Source organism: Balaenoptera ricei, chromosome 7 (genome assembly GCF_028023285.1).
Source record: "Balaenoptera ricei isolate mBalRic1 chromosome 7, mBalRic1.hap2, whole genome shotgun sequence".
NCBI classification, from domain to species: domain Eukaryota; kingdom Metazoa; phylum Chordata; class Mammalia; order Artiodactyla; family Balaenopteridae; genus Balaenoptera; species Balaenoptera ricei.
In genome coordinates this window covers 58,764,053-58,785,420 of record NC_082645.1, presented here as the reverse complement: position 1 = coordinate 58,785,420, position 21,368 = coordinate 58,764,053, and the positions used below count along the sequence as shown (strand labels likewise).

Sequence of the window (21,368 nt, the reverse complement as noted above, 5' to 3'; positions counted from 1 at the left end):
CACACACACAGAGAAAAAAAGAGACTGCAAAGAAATGTCTCTCATTTTTATGAGACATTATGTTTCATTTTTATGGTTCATGAGTTCATTAAATGTAATAAACTATATATAGCAGGTAGGTTATGAGATTTTAGATTGTTTCATTTTCTTTCTCAACATTTTTGTACATTCTAAACATTGTACAATAACTACAATTTTATATTCAGGAAAAATTTACTAAAACAATAACCTGGAGCTTGTTGGCTACTAAGATAATAACAATCATCTGAGGACACAGGAATGGATCTCTCCTGGCACACAGTAAGCATATATTCTGAATGAATGAATGAATGAATGAATGAATACACCCCACTGTAGAGAAGACAACCACAGTTTTGGTTTTTTTTTTTTAATAAATAAATTTATTTATTTATTTATTTATTTATTTATTTATTTATTTATTTTTGGCTGTGTGTTGGATTTTCATTGCTGCACGCGGGCTTTCTCTAGTTGCGGTGAGCAGGGGCTACTTTGAAGTGCACAGGCTTCTCATTGCGTTGGCTTTTCTTGTTGCAGAGCACGGGCTCTAGGCACGTGGGCTTCAGTAGTTGTGGCTCACGGGCTTAGTTGCTCCGCGGCATGTAGGATTGTCGTGGACCAGGGCTCAAACCCGCGTCCCCTGCATTCTTAACCACTGTGCCACCAGGGAAGTCCCAACCACAGTTTTTTAATGTGGGGTTTAATATCATCATTGTGATAAGTATCTGTTACATGCTTAGTATTTTAAAATACGTAATTATCTCTATCTCAAAGTTTTTAGGTAATCTTTAAAATCCAGATTATAAAAACTGTACAGTACTATTAATTCCATGGATAATAAGGGGAAATGGGTGGGTTAGACTTAATAGGCCTAATTTTCCCATTTTTTTTAAACCAAAGTGATTATCAACACAATGAAATTTATAGAAAATAAGGAAATAATTTTCATGAGGATTACAGAAAAAAGTGTATATGAGAAACCTATATCATTAGACATAGAATTTTATGTTGTAAAAGGATTAAAAGTGAGAATATAGAAAAAGATACTTCCATTTTTAAAACTCTTATACAGAAATGAAACGCAGATGACATAATCAACTGTAGTGAACTAATGAACCATAAAAATGAGAGCAAATAAGAAGGGGGAAAAAAATCAACCAGATTTTCCAGAAATTCCTCAGATCTCTCCAAATCTTTCTGATTCCAGAGCCTAAGTTTTTAGCTATTACTCTATGCTTACTTAGGTTCTGGAATCAGAAAGATCTGGATTCAGATCAGCTCTATTCCTTCACAGCTGTGTGCCCCTAAAGAACATGTTAATTAACTTTTCTAAGCCTCATGTTCCTCGTATGTAAAAACTGAGACAACAATGGTGCCTAGTTTATACAGTTATGGTGATGATTAAATGAGATTATATATGCAAAGCACAAAAATGTGTAGCATGATGTAAATACTGGATAAGTGTTCGCAGCATTTACTACTATCCTACTCGTCTTAGGGCTATAAAAGGACACAACCCAGCAATCAGTAATATGGAAAGCAGAGTACCTCTGTCTGGTCTTTAAAACTTTTAATTCACCAATACTACACTTAAGAAACCTCTTGTTTGCTGAGTATCTTTAGACTCAGAGAGTTAGGCATTCTAATACTTCATCTGCACACCATCCCTGTCCTTGAGTATGCAAGTCTAGCTAGGAAAGAAAATTACTAGCTACTATCAAGAAAAGTGATTTATTTTCCTTAGCCAGAACATACAAAATACTCAGAGCTTACTAATTTTGTCTACAAACACAAACACACACACATACAATTTTTTTTTCCTGAGAAGTAGCGGGATTTATTCATAGCCTCAAAGTATACCCCCACCAGATAATTAGTAATTACAAAGGATGAAATAATGACTTTACGGTGGAAAAACTTGGCAGATACCACATTAGCCAAATGATCAGCGTTATTAACATCAATAACAAGACAAATCAATAGCATGTGCCTCCTGATGTGACACACGAAAAAGAACACAATATTACTTCTGCGGTATTTCTGCCAAAAGTTTATCACCTGAATCTAACCACAAGGAAATACTGGACAAAAATAAACTGAGGGGTTCTACAAAATAATTGGCCTGAGCTCTTAAAAAAAAAGTCAATGTCATGGAATACAAAGAAAAAGTCAGGAACGATTTCACACTGAAGGAAATTAAAGAGACATGAAACTAAACACAAACACAATCTTGAATTTTCTTTGCACTGCATTTGCATTTCCCAGGATATTACTGAAATAACTGGCAAAATCCGAATAGGTTCTGCATGAGGTAGAAGTCAATATTAATTACTTCTCATATAAATATCCAACTAACCCAGCTCCATTCACTATAAAGACTGTGCTTCCCCAACTGCTCCACAGTTCCATCTATGCTATAAATCCAATATCCACATATGTATGGATCTGGTATGTTTTGTTTTATTTTAACAAGCAAATACAAATTTATTTCTCATCTCCCCTTGATTACACAAGTGGTAGCATAAAGTACAGATTTAGTGCTCCTGAATTTGTTTTTCTTTTAATATTGTACCTGAATGGAGATCTTTCTATATCAGTAAGCAAAGCACTTTTGCAACTTTTCTTCCATTTCTCTCTCTCCTCTCTCTTTGCGTACATGTCTTAATTTACTTATGTAGGGAAGGCAAAACAGTAGGATATTTGATCTCTATATGGCAAAAAATAAGATTGAATCTATTCCTTATGCCATACATTATGAAAAATTCCAAATAGATTAGAGATCTAACCGTAAAAACTGAAGCCACAGAAATAGAAGAATCATATATCTGATAAAAGGTTAATATCCAAACTACATAAAGAACTCATACAACTCAATAGCAAAAAACAATCCAATTAAAAAATGGGCAGAGAATCTGAGTAGATATTTTGGTAAAGACATACAGATGATGACCAAGTGCATGAAAAGGTGCTCAACATCACTAATCACCAGGGAAATGCAAATCAAAACAACAATGGGATACCACCTCACACCTGTCAGAATGGCTATCATCAAAATGAAAATAAACAACAAATGCTGGTGAGGATGGGGAGAAAAGGAAAGAAACTCTGGTGCACTGTTGGTGGGACTGTAAATTGGTGAAGGCACTATGAAAAACAATACAGAGGTTCCTCAAAAAATTAAAAAAACAGAACTACTGTATGATCTATCAATTCTACTTCTGGGTGTTTATCTGAAGGAAAGGAAAACACTAACTCAGAAAGATATACGCACCCCCATGTTCACTGCAGCATTATTTACAATAGCCAAGACATGGAAACAACTTAAATGTCCATTAATGAGTGAATGGATAAAGAAATTGTGGCATATATATACCATGGAATATTATTCAGCCATAAAAAAGGAAATCCTGCCATTGGTGACAACATGGATGGACCCTGAGGGCATTATGTTAAGTGAAGTAAGTCAGACAGAGAAAAACAAATACCATAAGATCTCACTTACATGTGTAATCTTAGAAAAAAACAAAGAAACTCCTCATAGATACAAAGAACAGACTGGTGATTGCAGACAGGGGTGGGGGATGGAGGATGGGGATGGGTGAAGACGGTCAAAAGGTACAAACTTCCAGTTATGTAATGTACATATAGGGATGTGATGAGCAGCACGGTGACTATAGTTAATGACATTGTATTGTATACCTGAAAGTTGCTAAGAGAGTAAATCTTAAAAGTTCTCATCACAAGAAAAAAATGAATGAATCAATCCTTTTATAACCAGGTAGTAGGAAAAGACCTGAGTCAAAATGGATCAAGTTCCAGAATTAATTTTTTAAAAAAAAGATTAATAAATATGACTACATTAAAAATAAAATTTTGCATGGCAAAAAAAATCATACACACAAAAAAAAGACATTAGACAATCTGGTGAAATATATTTGCAACTTATCACACAAAGGACTAATATCCATAATCCATAAACATATTTTTTAAATAAAGAAGAAAAAGACCAACAACTAGATTTAGGGAGTTCACAAAAAGAAATGCAAATGGACAGAAATGAAAGACATATATCTCTGAATTTACTTCATTATATAGTTTTTACTTTGGAAAAAATATGTTTTACATAATTAAAATTTAAAAATCAAGGGAAAAATGGCAATCTTTTCAGAGTTAATAACATTCTATAGTTTATTATTATTAAACAAAAATAGAATTATAACAATGATTTTGAAAATTTTGCATTTTTAATATATCTTTTTTTGCCTTTTAAAAAAATTTTTATTTTATATTGGAGTATAGTTGATTTACAATGTTGTGTTAGTTTCAGGTGTACAGCAAAGTGATTCAGTTATACATATACATATATCTATTATTTTTCAGATTCTTTTCCCATATAGGTTATTACAGAATACTGAGTAGAGTTCCCTGTGCTATACAGTAGGTCCTTGTTGATTATCTATTTTATATATAGTAATGTGTATATATTAATCCCAAACTTCTAACTTATTCCCCCCCCTTTTTAAATGTATCTTATCGATCTTTCCAGCATATACAAACCTACGTTCTATTCTACAGCTGGGCACTATTGCTTTAAATATTGAGGAGGAAAAAAGAAAACAAATTAGCCTGACTATAAATCAAGCTGACAGCATAACCACACAAGAAAAAGTTACTTCAAATGACTTAGAAATTAGTATTTTGTCTGTACATCCCTAGTGGTATATATTCTAAGGACAAAAAGAAATTATAATTAGTACTAATATTGGTATTAAAAAAAAATAATTGTAGTTATACTGTAGGTTATGCAAATGGTAATACTGTTATTAGTATCACTAGGAACCAAGATTTCCAGAATAAGAGAAAAAAGATGTAAATAACAAAAAAGTTAAGAAACAAAATATAACCTTACAATCTTATGTGTGAATTGCAAACACCAGTAAGAACTCAAGATCTTTCTCCTTAAAAAAAATATTTCCTGGAGATTAACCAAGATGGCGGAGTAGAAGGACGTGCTGTCACTCCCTCTTGCGAGAGCACCAGAATCACAACTGACTGCTGGACCATCATTGACAGGAAGACCCTGGACTTCACCAAGGAGGATACCCCACGTCCAAGGACAGAGGAGAAGCCACAGTGAGACGGTAGGAGGGGCGCAAGCAGAGTAAAATCAAACCCCGTAACTGCTGGGTGGGTGACTCACAGACTGGCGAACACTTATACCACAGAAGTCCACCCACTGGAGTAAAGGTTCTGAGCCCCACGTCAGGCTTCCCAACCTGGGGGTCAGGCAACGGGAGGAGGAATTCCTAGAGAATCAGACTTTGAAGCCTAGTGGGAATTGGATTGCAGGACTTTGACGGGACTGGGGGAAACAGAGACCCCACTCTTGGAGGGCACACACAAAGTAATGTGTGCATCAGGACCCAGGGGAAGGAGCAGTGAGCCTGGGGGAGACTGAACCAGACCTACCTGCTGGTGTTGGGGGGTCTCCTGCAGAGGCGAGTGGTGGCTCTGTTTCACCGTGGGGATAAGGACACTGGCAGCAGAGGTTCTGGGAAGTTCTCCTTGGCGTGAGCCCTCCCAGAGTCTGCCATTAACCCCACCAAAGAGCACGGGTAGGCTCCAGTGTTGGGTTGCCTCAGGCAAAACAGCCAACAGGGAGGGAACCCAGCCCCACCCATCAACAGTCAAGTGGATTAAGGTTTTACTGAGCTCTGACCGCCACAGCAACAGGGAGGGAACCCAGCCCCACCCATCAACAGTCAAGTGGATTAAGGTTTTACTGAGCTCTGACCGCCACAGCAACAGTCAGCTCTACCCACCACCAGAGCCTCCCATCAAGCCTCTTAGATAGCCTCAACCACCAGAGGGCAGACAACAGAAGCAAGAAAAACTATAATCCTGCAGCCTGTGGACCAAAAACCACAGTTACAGAAAGATAGAGAAGATGAAAAGGCAGAGGGCTATGTACCAGATGAAGGAACAAGAAAAAACCCCAGAAAAACAACTAAATGAAGTGGAGATAGGCAACCTTCCAGAAAAAGAATTCAGAATAATGATAGTGAAGATGATCCAGGACCTTGGAATAAGAATGGAGGCAAAGATTGAGAAGATGCAAGAAATGATTAACAAAGACCTAGAAGAATTAAAGAACAAACAAACAGAGATGACCAATACAATAACTGAAATGAAAACTACACTAGAAGGAATCAATAGCAGAATAACTGAGGCAGAAGAACGGATAAGTGACCTGGAAGACAGAATGATGGAATTCACTGCTGCGGAACAGACTAAAGAAAAAAGAATGAAAAGAAATGAAGACAGCCTAAGAGACCTCTGGGACAACATTAAACGCAACAACATTCGCATTATAGGGGTCCCAGAAGGAGAAGAGAGAGAGAAAGGACCAGAGAAAATATTTGAAGAGATTATAGTCGAAAACTTCCCTAACATGGGAAAGGAAATAGCCACCCAAGTCCAGGAAGCGCAGAGAGTCCCATACAGGATAAACCCAAGGAGAAACACGCCGAGACACATAGTAATCAAAGTGGCAAAAATTAAAGACAAAGAAAAATTATTGAAAGCAGCAAGGGAAAAACGACAAATAACATACAAGGGAACTCCCATAAGGTTAACAGCTGATTTCTCAGCAGAAACTCTGCAAGCCAGAAGGGAGTGGCATGATATACTTAAAGTGATGAAAGGGAAGAACCTACAACCAAGATTACTCTACCCGGCAAGGATCTCATTTAGATTTGATGGAGAAATCAAAAGCTTTACAGACAAGCAAAAGCTAAGAGAATTCAGCACCACCAAACCAGCTCTACAACAAATGCTAAAGGAACTTCTCTAAGTGGGAAACACAAGAGAAGAAAAGGACCTACAAAAACAAACCCAAAACAATTAAGAAAATGGTCATAGGAACATACATATCGATAATTACCTTAAACGTGAATGGATTAAATGCCCCAACCAAAAGACATAGACTGGCTGAATGGATACAAAAACAAGACCCATATATATGCTGTCTACAAGAGACCCACTTTAGACCTAGGGACACATACAGACTGAAAGTGATGGGATGGAAAAAGATATTCCATGCAAATGGAAATCAAAAGAAAGCTGGAGTAGCTATACTCATATCAGATAAAATAGACTTTAAATTAAAGAATGTTACAAGACACAAGGAAGGACACTACATAATGATCCAGGGATCAATCCAAGAAGAAGATATAACAATTATAAATATATATGCACCCAACATAGGAGCACCTCAATACATGAGGCAACTGCTAACAGCTATAAAAGAGGAAATCGACAGTAACACAATAATAGTGGGGGACTTTAACACCTCACTTACACCAATGGACAGATCATCCAAAATGAAAATAAATAAGGAAACAGAAGCTTTAAATGACACAATAGACCAGATAGATTTAATTGATATATATCGGACATTCCATCCAAAAACAGCAGATTACACGTTCTTCTCAAGTGCGCACGGAACATTCTCCAAGATAGATCACATCTTGGGTCACAAATCAAGCCTCAGTAAATTTAAGAAAATTGAAATCATATCAAGCATCTTTTCTGACCACAACGCTATGAGATTAGAAATGAATTACAGGGAAAAAAACGTAAAAAGGACAAACACATGGAGGCTAAACAATACGTTACTAAATAACCAAGAGATCACTGAAGAAATCAAAGAGGAAATCAAAAAATACCTAGAGACAAATGACAATGAAAACACGACGACCCAAAACCTATGGGATGCAGCAAAAGCAGTTCTAAGAGGGAAGTTTATAGCTATACAAGCCTACCTAAAGAAACAAGAAAAAGCTCAAGTAAACAATCTAACCTTACACTTAAAGAAACTAGAGAAAGAAGAACAAACAAAACCCAAAGTTAGCAGAAGGAAAGAAATCATAAAGATCAGAGCAGAAATAAATGAAATAGAAACAAAGAAAACAATAGCAAAGATCAATAAAACTAAAAGTTGGTTCTTTGAGAAGATAAACAAAATTGATAAGCCATTAGCCAGACTCATCAAGAAAAAGAGGGAGAGGATTCAAATCAATAAAATCAGAAATGAAAAAGGAGAAGTTACAACAGACACTGCAGAAATACAAAGCATCCTAAGAGACTACTACAAGCAACTTTATGCCAATAAAATGGACAACCTGGAAGAAATGGACAAATTCTTAGAAAGGTATAACCTTCCAAGACTGAACCAGGAAGAAATAGAAAATATGAACAGACCAATCACAAGTAATGAAATTGAAACTGTGATTAAAAATCTTCCAACAAACAAAAGTCCAGGACCAGATGGCTTCACAGGTGAATTCTATCAAACATTTAGAGAAGAGCTAACACCCATCCTTCTCAAACTCTTCCAAAAAATTGCAGAGGAAGGAACACTCCCAAACTCATTCTATGAGGCCACCATCACCCTGATACCAAAACCAGACAAAGACACTACAAAAAAAGAAAATTACAGACCAATATCACTGATGAATATAGATGCAAAAATCCTCAACAAAATACTAGCAAACAGAATCCAACAACACATTAAAAGGATCATACACCACAATCAAGTGGGATTTATCCCAGGGATACAAGGATTCTTCAATATACACAAATCAATCAATGTGATACACCATATTAACAAATTGAAGAATAAAAACCATATGATCATCTCAATAGATGCAGAAAAAGCTTTTGACAAAATTCAACACCCATTTCTGATAAAAACTCTCCAGAAAGTGGGCATAGAGGGAACCTACCTCAACATAATAAAGGCCATATATGACAAACCCACAGCAAACATCATTCTCAATGGTGAAAAACTGAAAGCATTTCCTCTAAGATCAGGAACGAGACAAGGATGTCCACTCTCACCACTATTATTCAACATAGTTTTGGAAGTCCTAGCCACGGCAATCAGAGAAGAAAAAGAAATAAAAGGAATACAAATTGGAAAAGAAGAAGTAAAACTGTCACTGTTTGCGGATGACATGATACTATACATAGAGAATCCTAAAACTGCCACCAGAAAACTGCTAGAGCTAATTAATGAATATGGTAAAGTTGCAGGATACAAAATTAATGCACAGAAATCTCTTGCATTCCTATACACTAATGATGAAAAATCTGAAAGAGAAATTATGGAAACACTCCCATTTACCATTGCAACAAAAAGAATAAAATACCTAGGAATAAACCTACCTAGGGAGACAAAAGACCTGTATGCAGAAAACTATAAGACACTGATGAAAGAAATTAAAGATGATACCAACAGATGGAGAGATATACCATGTTCTTGGATTGGAAGAATCAACATTGTGAAAATGAGTATACTACCCAAAGCAATCTACAGATTCAATGCAATCCCTATCAAACTACCAATGGCATTTTTTACGGAGCTAGAACAAATCATCTTAAAATTTCTATGGAGACACAAAAGACCCCGAATAGCCAAAGCAGTCTTGAGGCAAAAAAATGGAGCTGGAGGAATCAGACTCCCTGACTTCAGACTATACTACAAAGCTACAGTAATCAAGACAATATGGTACTGGCACAAAAACAGAAACATAGATCAATGGAACAAGATAGAAAGCCCAGAGATTAACCCACGCACCTATGGTCAACTAATCTATGACAAAGGAGGCAAAGATATACAATGGAGAAAAGACAGTCTCTTCAATAAGTGGTGCTGGGAAAACTGGACAGCTACATGTAAAAGAATGAAATTAGAATACTCCCTAACACCATACACAAAAATAAACTCAAAATGGATTAGAGACCTAAATATAAGACTGGACACTATAAAACTCTTAGAGGAAAACATAGGAAGAACACTCTTTGACATAAATCACAGCAAGATCTTTTTTGATCCACCTCCTAGAGTAATGGAAATAAAAACAAAAATAAACAAATGGGACCTAATGAAACTTCAAAGCTTTTGCACAGCAAAGGAAACCATAAACAAGACGAAAAGACAACCCTCAGAATGGGAGAAAATATTTGCAAATGAATCAACGGACAAAGGATTAATCTCCAAAATATATAAACAGCTCATTCAGCTCAATATCAAAGAAACAAACACCCCAATCCAAAAATGGGCAGAAGACCTAAATAGACATTTCTCCAAAGAAGACATACAGATGGCCACGAAGCACATGAAAAGATGCTCAACATCACTAATTATTAGAGAAATGCAAATCAAAACTACAATGAGGTATCACCTCACTCCTGTTAGAATGGGCATCATCAGAAAATCTACAAACAACAAATGCTGGAGAGGGTGTGGTGAAAAGGGAACCCTCTTGCACTGTTGGTGGGAATGTAAATTGATACAGCCACTATGGAGAACAATATGGAGGTTCCTTAAAAAACTAAAAATAGAATTACCATATGACCCAGCAATCCCACTACTGGGCATATACCCAGAGAAAACCGTAATTCAAAAAGACACATGCACCCGAATGTTCATTGCAGCACTATTTACAATAGCCAGGTCATGGAAGCAACCTAAATGCCCATCAACAGATGAATGGATAAAGAAGTTGTGGTACATATATACAATGGAATATTACTCAGCCATAAAAAGGAACGAAATTGAGTCATTTGTTGAGACGTGGATGGATCTAGAGACTGTCATACAGAGTGAAGTAAGTCAGAAAGAGAAAAACAAATATCGTATATTAATGCATGTATGCGGAACCTAGAAAAATGGTACAGATGAGCCAGTTTGCAGGGCAGAAGTTGAGACACAGATGTAGAGAATGGACATATGGACACCAAGGGGGGAAAACTGCGGTGGGGTGGGGATGGTGGTGTGCTGAATTGGGCGATTGGGATTGACATGTATACACTGATGTGTATAAAACTGATGCCTAATAAGAACCTGCAGTATAAAAAAACAAACAACTAAAAAAAAAAAAAAAAAAAAAAAAAAAAATTTCCTAATCCTGTCCACTGGAATGGCCTATAAGCAATAATAGCACAGTAGCTATGGATAACCCTTAGCACCCAGATTGTGATATCTAAATACCATTTCCCATTAAAAGGAACTACATGGAGAAATGGCTGATTCCAGGTACAGAGTGGAAAATGTACAAAATAAACCCAGGTCAACTTACTGTGTCAGAAAGCAAAGGCATTATCAAAGACTACTCTGATCATGTTGAAGTACAATAGCCAACCTAAAGGGATTCGCACTAACCTAAAAGGAAGCAATTTGCATTGAAAAGAATGTCTGAAATGGGGCTTCCCTGGTGGCGCAGTGGTTAAGAATCCGCCTGCCAATGCAAGGGGACATGGGTTTGAGCCCTGGTCCGGGAAGATCCCACACACGGTGGAGCAACTAAGCCCGTGCGCCACAACTACTGAGCCTGCACTCTACAGCCCACAAGCCACAACTACTGAGCCCACACGCCACAGTTACTGAAGCCCGTGTGCCCTAGAGCCCATGCTCCGCAACAAGAGGAGCCACCGCAATGAGAAGCCCGCGCACCGCAACGAAGAGTAGCCCCTGCTCACCACAACTAGAGAAAGCCTGCTCACAGCAACGAAGACCCAACACAGCCAAAAATAAAGAAAGGAAAAGAAAAAGAAAAAAAATTTTAAAGAAAAGAATGTCTGAAATGGAGTGAAACACATCAAGTATGTAAAAATCCATGAGATCATAGTAACCACAACTTATCAGTCACCACTGGAAGTTGCTAGGGTATCAACTCATTTCTTTGAAGATTTATAAATAGGGAAGAATTAAGCATTCATCTTGCCAAACTATGTTTCAGGGTAACCAAACAGCTGATACTGGGAAAGTTTTTCTTTATAAAAACAACCTAGCTAATAAATCATAAGGAAAATTTTTTGTGGTTTTTTAAAATCACTATTTCTCAGTACCTAATGAAATACTGGATTTAGGCAAGAATAATCACAGGTTTCAAAAATCATTAGGTGAAAGGCTATGGGGAACTTTACAATGACAGGATCAGTCTACGGTTACCTGAACCCACTGATCAATTCTGACATAAAAAGAAAGACTACCAGCCATTATGTGCCTCTATCTGAATATTTTGTCTGCATAAAAACCAATGAAATTCTTTAAAAGACTTTCTCACTTAGTAGGAATTTTTAGGCAATTTTTACAGAAAGTATAATGGTAAACTGTTTTCAGTTTTTATTATATATTTCTGTGTTTCATAAGGAAAATTCACACATTTATAAAGAACTTCAATCCTATTTTTATACTTAACTATTTTTCAAAAACAGTTTTAATTGATTTTAATCTTTCAATAATACTTACTGTGAATTCATCTCTTCTAGTAACTGTGTGAGCTTTCTCCAAGGATTATACTCAGAATCAATGCTGTAAAGCCGCATGTGCAAGGCTAATACATGGAACAGTTGATCTAAAAAAATTGAAGAAAAGGTAATTAGAAGGTTCACAAAATTTGTCCAGAACAATATTCAGGCAAAATTTCTAGCTAATTTATAAGGAAATGTTTCCTATCCTTATAATTATAATTCACCAAGTTTAAGTACCAACTACTTCATGCTCTCTTTTAAGGTAAACTCTGAAATATATATCCAAATAAACTGTACTAGAATTTGGACTGTCGTTATGCTCAATCTTAATACAGGAATGGTTTGTTTTCTTCATCTCCTGTCAGAGACCTACTTTTCCTTGGCTTTATGCTTCAGGCTTGGTAACTTGTACTTCTCACTATTGTGATCTCCTAACCAAAATTCACGATTATCTTCAATACCCTACTCTGAGTAATATGGACAATAACTTCCATATAAACCACTGTTAGGTAAATATCTTTCTTTACCTAATATTTTCTCCTAAATATTCATTAGATTTAATTGTGACTTCATCATCTTTTGATTCAACATTAAGAAAAAATAATGGAAATAAGATTATTTAAGAGGATTATTCTGGCTATTTTCATTTCTTCTACCTAAACCATGATAATAGTCTACCAGTCTTAGCTTTCAACAAAATTCTGCTATGGCATTTAGAAAGAAAATTTTGTTTAAAATTTTTTAATTATTTGGGAAAAAAATCCTAAATTCTGCTTTTATATCACATGTCCATTTTCTGGTATAAATGACAAGGACTGGACTAAATTATTCTGCTGCTATTACTCAAAATATTTGAATTAAAATGAATCAAAATTCACTTTCTAGAAAGTTAGATAATACTTTTTTGACATGTGATTAAAATTAATTCTTAAAACCAGAAAGAAAAAAGCCAAATGACACAAACATATTGTTGTCACCCTCTAAATTAAAATATTCAAAACTAAACAACATTTCGTTTCTCTGAGCAACTGACTTGGAAATTAACTATACTTGAGAATAACTTGAGATCCATCACTATGAGGAGGAGGAGGAGGAAGAGGAGGAGGAGTAATATTAGTGGTGATAGTAGCTTGGGGAAGTTATTTATAAGACATGAGAGCTATAAGATGAACAAAATAAATGTTCCACTCTGTGGGGCAGGGTAGAGGAAATGGGAGGTGGGCAGGGGAGCTGAACCTAACACTCTGTACATACAACTGTTTCAATCTGGTGTCTCTATAACAAACAGAAGAATCTAAATACCATATCCTGTTTCACCTTTTGTCTATAAGTCAATGTATAGTCTAAATCCTCTTAAAATTTCTTCATCCTATTAATGGTTAACACTAGCTGAGTATTTATTAGCGCCAAGCACTACTTAATAATCACTTTATATGGATTATCTCAATTTATTTTCACAAAAATTCTACCAGGTAGGTAACACTGTTATGCCCAGTTTTGAGACAAGTTTCCCAAATTTTCAGTTTTTCTAGTAATCTGGTTCCATTGATAACACTAAGAACAAGAGACATTTTTAGCAGAGAAATAACATGATGAAAAATATATTGGTCATTTTAATTTTATTTCAATTCAATTACACATAAGAGACTTTTTTATGAAGTATATAATTTATAACTTTTAAAAAAGTGTCTAAAACCTAAAAATGTTTTTAAAAAAATAAATTCCTCTAGCAGAAAATATTAAGATTAACTCAAGTTGCAAGTTGAGAAGTTTTGCATTCTTCTTATATAGGTTTTAAGTGAATCAAAGGGCTCTCTTTAATATCTCCTTTCAAGATGAAAGTCAATTAACTTGGAGTTTTGATTTAATCAAAAGCATAGACATTGCAATTTTACTAACCTGTTTTGCACTGAAACCATGGCCAGCATAAAAGTAATGTTGTAATCTGCCTACTTTCCTAGCCTTTACCATAATTAAAGAAATACAAATGTTAGAAGAAAACTTTTTTATCTTCTTACATTGCCTCATTCTACACATGAGGAAATAGGCCCAGAGAAAGGAAGTACCTTGCCAGGTCACCCTAATATTTATTGGAAAAGCTAAGAACAGAATTCAAGATTTCCTACTTGTTAGTTATTTCTACCATTCCAGTTCTCCTTGGGGTTTTTATGATTAAAAGAAAAGTATAAAATTCCTTTTGTAACACACACACCACTTTCCATTCCTATGAAAAACTGAGACTGTAACCCTGCAGCATCTTCTAAAGCTATAATACAATAAATAACAAGAGTCTTTGGTATTAGTTTTAACTAGAACTGAAGGATGATAACATATCTAATGAGGTACATCTACCTTTCAAAAACAATCCTGGAAACTGCAGATAACTTCAACAAGAAACAGAATAAGCCAAATAACAATCAATGCTTTTCACTATGTTTATATAATTCACTGTGTTTTAAAAATTTAGTCTGAGACCTATCAGTAAGAATGAACTCTAATATTTATTTAGCAACAAAAATATCTTTGAGGGAATTCCCTGGCGGTCCAGTAGTTAGGACACTGTGCTCTCACTGCCAAGGGCCCGGGTTTGATCCCTGGTCGGGGAACCAAGATCCTGCATGACATGTGGGACAGCCAAAAAAATTAAAAATGATAATAATAAAATAAATACCATTCTCTAATAAAGGAATCAGGGCTTTAAAAAAAATCTTCTATAGTAAACACATATTGACAGTAGCAGACATAGGATGAAGAGAACCTTTGATCATATCAAAAAGTTGAAGACTAAAAAATAATAGAAAAATGTATTAAACACCAACTATGTTCATGACATTTTAAAAGTTGAAAAGCAATTATACCAAGAAAGCACATTATTAAAATTTTGAATAATAACAGCAAAAGAAATAGATAACTTTTTTTGGAATGACAGATTTTAAAGTTCTAAAGTTTAGACCTACATTTATAAAAGGGTTTAGAAATGAGAAACATCATTAACTTATAGGTGTGCTGTGATTTCAATAAACAGGCACCACTGCCTAGTAGGACCCAGGAAGTCCTGGCTTTGAATCCAAGCTCTGTACTAGCCATGTGTCCTTGGGCAAATTACCTTAGTTTTATTATCTGCAAAACGGGGATAATACCAACTTTCTGGGCTGTTTTAAGTGATAGTAGTTATGGTAAGAGCATACATCTGTAGTATGTAGACAGTGTTTATATACATGTACATACATATATGGTTTCTAAGGATAAATTCCAAAAAAATAAATTTAATACTTATAAATGAGATAATACAGCTAAATTAGAGATTATGACTACATTAGACACATTAGGTCTCCACATAAAACTACCACTTTATACAAAATATTAACATATATTTTTAACCTCTTCTCTCTCCTCCCCTGAACTTTTGGTACCACTCTTCCTTGGTTCTCCCCCAGCTTCTTCTCAATTACTTGTAAGTGTTCTTCTTCCTCTACTGAACTCTAAAAGGTGGCATTCTCCATAAGAAAGGAAAAGGGATCCCTTTTAAGCCCTCTTTCCCTCTCATTCTGCACACGCTACTTCACATAAGCTCAACTTCCACTTCTACCTGTAAGTTTACAATTCACAAATTTTTCTAGCACTTCAGATGTTTGACAGGCACCACAAAGATCAATATATCCAAAACTAAACTGATTATATAGCCCAGCCTAGCTCCAATATTCATTTCCTCTTATAATTCCATCTGAGTGAATGACATCACTGCCCATACAAACATCCAAGGAAAAACTTGGGAGTCATCTCCCACATTCTTGCCCTCCATAGCCAGTTGATTACCCATCCTATTGGTTCTGCCTCCTATGACCCCTCTTCTACTCTACTCCACCCCTACATCATTTCTCAATTAGATTACTCAACAATGTCCTCATTCAGTTTTACGTCTTTTGTTTCACCCCCTTCCAATTCCTGTAAACAGGAAATCTATTCATATTATCTCATAAATGGTTGGTGAACCACTGAAAGAACAGGCATAGAAAGCGCTTCATGAGATAACCCCTATCTTCTTTTTCTGGTTTATTACTTAACCTTCTTTCCTCCCTTTACTTTAGCAACTATTCCCTAATGTGTCATATTGTCTCACTCTGTCTTTGCAAGATGTTCTCTCAGCCTAGAATAGCATCTTCTTGTTCTCCAGGCAAACCTGATTCATCTTTCAAGAGCCAGTTCAAGTGCTCCTCTGTAAATTTTTCTCTAATACCACAACCTGAGACAGATGTGATCATCCCCTGCTTTATGCATTCTCTACACTTGAGTTACCTTTATTTTAGCACTTCTAATACAGCCCTGTAATTATTTTTCACATTTTCCTCTCCTATGAGACGGTGAAATCTCCCTGAAAAAGACAATTGTTTCTTTTCCTCTTTGTACTTCCCAGGCTAGCACAGTGCTTGACATTTAATAGGATTTTTTTTTAAGCATGCTGAATATTGTATGAATATGTCAACAATCCTATTTTTTAAAATCATACAATATAAGCCTAAAATTCATGATGGATTTATGCTCTTCCTTTTCTGCTGTAATGACACACTGCCTTAGTAACCAAGAAAGAGGCCAATTAACTAGCCCTAATTTCACTGCCCCAAAGAGAGTGACCTCTCAACTCTAACTACTAAAGTAGTGCTTGACTTACTTGCTCCCACTGTCTTCTTCCCCATGTTGGTTGCCGTGACAACTCACCTGGGACAATGAACTCTATTTTCTGCAATACCTAATCAAATTCTTTACAACCGGGACAAGTCTAAGGTATTATAATGTACTTAATCACAAGAGAAACATATCATTACTAAAACAGAAAACACCATTGAAAGACTGATTTGTCGTTGAAAAAAACCAAAGATTTAAATATAAGAACTCTCAGCTGGAACAAAAAGGTAAGATTTAGCAATCTCTTTTATCTGTATCAGTATTAAAGTAAGACTATTATACCAAAAAAAATCTATAAAATAAAAACATAACTCCAACTTTATTGTAAAATTAAGAGTTTTACACGTATGGCTATGAATACCATACACACACACGAAACACCGTTATGCCAATTTTTATGACTTGGGGAGTATCCACTTAAGGAAATTGAACGCGAAGTTGTTACATACGTTTTTGTTATATGTTATATGTTTTTCATAACATATTTTTCAAAATGCTTTCGAAACAGATATTTACTGAGCTCAGTACCAGCTTGGAAATTCTGTGTCTCTGTCAGTCATTTATAAACATGTAAGAGTTCTAAACAGGCAGATTATTTCTTAGTATAACACTCATACTGGTCATTAAGACAGAAATACATATTAAAGGAAAGACTTATCCTAAAAACTTTTAGAAATTGGTTCTGTCTAAAATTGTACCACTGTTAAAATTTACCTAAGGTAAACTTAACTGGGTCTGCATTTCCAGATCATTCAAAATTTTAGTTCTATCAGTGCAGTTATCACTGCAAGTATTAAATACTTGTCAATGAAAAAACTTTCAACTAGCCAAATGACTCTCTAAATTACCATGAAAAAAAAAATTTCAATTTCTCTCTAACTGAATAATCAAAGTAAGGAAATGGTTCTGACCCATTTATCCTAGGGGGAATATAATTGGTGTGGGTATACACCTCTCACAGCAGAGTCAGCTTCCTCGGTTCCTCTACACAGTCCTGAGAAATGACCTGTGGAAAGATGGAGGGAACTCCCAAGTAAGAACCTGAAAACTTTTTTCAGCTCCTGCTGAAAAAAGGAGCTGCCCTGCCCTAAGCCAACCAAGATCTCAGGACCCCTACGCCCTGACAGTGGAAATTATTATCTGTGGAACTTAGTTCCTGGAATAACCACACCATTAACACAGGAAGGCCTACAGGATGGGCCACAAAGCACAGGCCCACAGGATGGGCCACAAAGCACAGGACCTGCAGAAAAACTTCAAAGAATAGCTGAAGCCACTCTTCTTAGCTCAAAATCTTAAACCACACCTCTAACCCAGGCCACCCCAAATTAACAATGTATTTTGTTCCCAATAAATAAGCTATATCAGTCTTTAATCCCATTCTGTCCTTCTAACTCCATCTTTTAACAGGTCAAACTTAAGGTTTGTTAAGTGCTTTCCTTAAAGAAAAAAAAAGACTAGGCTGAAAATTAACTTTTATCTTGCTTCTGGCCCCCTTACCCACCCCCACCCCCAATTTGATGATGGTAGTATTAAAGTAGTAGAAACAGTAATGTTGAGATTTACAGTCTATGAAGACTTGAACATACATTGTAAAACTGAGTTCTTACAACAATCCTCTGGTTGGATACTTTGAAGAACAGAAGCCATGAGATTAAATAAGCTTGCCATTAAACTATTTGCCCACTCATGAAGAGTGGAGTCTGAAGGCAATTTCTACATTTTTGTATTAATTTATGTACTTTGACCACTATAATAATTTGGTGGCCAAATTTTCTTCTTGTTACGGGATAACAAAAAGAACAGAACAAAAGTTGTGATCCAACCTATTTGTAGAATTCATAGTTTTTTAAATCTGAAAGGACCTTATTAAGCCATGGATATCAGAATTTTACCACTGTTAAAGAATAAGATTAGACTACTTAATAGCAATTTTGTGATATTAAACAATATCTTTATGAAGCCTTACTGCAGGGTGAAATTAACATCAAAATAATTTTCTCTAACTCTGAATTCTCCAAAAATTCATTCTTTGAGCAACTAAAACTACTTTGAGCTGCATGCTGCATGCACACATCTAAGCTGGATTGCTTTCTATGAATAACAAACACAGGGGGCAGTTTTCCACTGTGTGCATCATTTCTTGAAAAAATCATATATTATGTCAAAATTAAGTTAAAGCACCTCAAATGAAAATGTCAAAGCAAGGGTTTGCCTCAACCTTTCTTGACTAAAGTTTAATTTTTATCTCTATAAAATCATGAAATCCATTTGTGATATGAACTTTGGCTCCTTAGTTAAACCACAGTAATAAGCAGAAAGCTCAGACTCAAAGATATAGAAAGATGTTGATCTAACTAAAGATAATTTTAAAAAAATTATCCTCCAATATTAATAATTTATCAATGACACCTCTTCCTCCCAACCCCACCCCAGCCACTGGTTTCAACAATTTCTGTTTGAGAAATACACTAAGAATATCATGGCAAAAAGTGTTGAAAGCCTGTGAACTTCACTGGAATCTATGGCGTTCCATGTCTACTTTCAAATCACTTGAATGAAGAAATTAACTGAGTAACTTTAATAAAATATTCTTAATAAAAAGTTATGCCTTCAATTTTTGCATCTGCTTTGTCCTACATCTGTTGCTAACCAAGTTGGTGGTACTTATCAGTATATATACCAATTTGTAACAAAAACTCCAAATTCACTCATCTTTCAAAACCATGTTCAAATGCCATGTCCGCCAAAAGCTTCACTGATTTTACAAGCTAGATATGATCCCAAACCTCCAAATTTTCTAGAACTTTATCCATACCCCACTTTAGAGCTTAACACTTTCTATCTTACAATAAATTGTCTAGAATCAGTCTTATCTGCTGAATACAAGGTCCTTAATGCCTGACCTTCCAGTGAATAAAGAGGAGGTCCACAGCTCGGACCTAGAAATCAGGAGCAGAGCTGCATGTGGGAGCTGATGAGATGGCTCACACCAGGAGCAAGGGGGAACCAGCCAGCAAACTGGCAAAAAATAAAGGAGAACCAACTGGTATCCAAGGAAGAAGGAATGAGGACTTGAGAAAATGTCTGAAGGAGTGGCCCAAAACAAAAATAGAATTCACAGTGAATGGCTGGCAAAAGAAAATAGGCAAGGTAACAGGAAGGATAGCATGGGAGATCCTGGAAATATTCCAAGGCAACAGTGTGCAGTAGGATATCCTTGACTAAGCCCAGGGGTGAAAGTTTTTAAAGGTTCTGCATCTTTTGGGACACTTAAGGGCAAGAGATATGTCTTACATAACTGAATTTAATGTCAGAGAACTGGGTTCAATTGCAAGCTTTGACATTTCCAACTATATGACTTGGCAATGCAATCACTCTGAACTCCAGCTTTCTTTTCTATGAAAAAGAGATAACACCTATTTAACATGGTCATTCTAAAGACTAAATAATTTATGTGAAAGCACTTTTTAAACTTTAAAACTGCAAACGTAAGGTATAATTAAAATATCATAGTATGCTGCTGTGTGAATTAATTTTGCTCATTTTTTACTGTGGAAAATTTCCCAGACATGTCTTTAGGAATGAACTTTTACTCTGATTGGACTGGTCATTTTATCTCAATACTTCAAAAATTTGTTTGAATATGGAAGTGCTGAATGGCATTATTCCATGACAATTTGATTTCTCAGTAGAAATTTGGCCAGTAATATTTTCTGCTTTTATTGTTGTAAATAGGTCAATCTTGTGCTGTGCCCCGCCCCAACTGTGTGTGTGTGTGTGTGTGTGTGTGTGTGTATGTGTCCATCGATAATTATCTATCGGGCATTACACAAGCCATTCAAGACAAAATTTATTAAATTTTTTCTCGACTAAACTAAACTTCAATTTCATCAGGAATTTGTGATGGAACATTACTCCAAAAGTGTAACTTCCATTATCATTTGCTTAATTAGTGGAGCATTTTCTCATTCTCTTTCACCAAAATATTATGAAAATGAGAAAAGACATTTTAAAAATGATATATTTAAGAGGCCATAGAAAGTAATGAATGGGAAAAGGAAAATACTAACTTATGAATAGGCTCTAGAGAAAAAGTGAAATTTTTATTTACTAATACCATTAGAGTTCTACTGGAAAATGAAAAAAATGAGATATTTGATCTAAGATCCTATGAAACACCTTCAATATGCTCTTGCATTAAACTTAAATTAGGTTTGAGTTAGGCTTGAGTAAATAACAAATACATTAAGTTTATACACTTGCAAAATCGTGGGATTTTATAGAACATATAACATTCTGCATACATGATTTATAGAGCTCTTTTATAAATAATTAGAATAAATAAT

General features: G+C 35.5%; 1 protein-coding gene across 6 annotated transcripts in view; it reads right to left on the bottom strand.

The window, feature by feature from the left end:
• The window catches only part of UBR3 (ubiquitin protein ligase E3 component n-recognin 3), a 225,790-nt gene that overhangs the window by 33,656 nt on the left and 170,766 nt on the right, over positions 1-21,368 (bottom strand). For all 6 annotated transcript variants that reach the window (XM_059928068.1, XM_059928071.1, XM_059928069.1 and 3 more), the window contains one exon: positions 12,335-12,440. In XM_059928068.1, the coding sequence (XP_059784051.1) occupies positions 12,335-12,440 (106 nt within the window). The remainder of the gene's footprint in view (positions 1-12,334; positions 12,441-21,368) is intronic.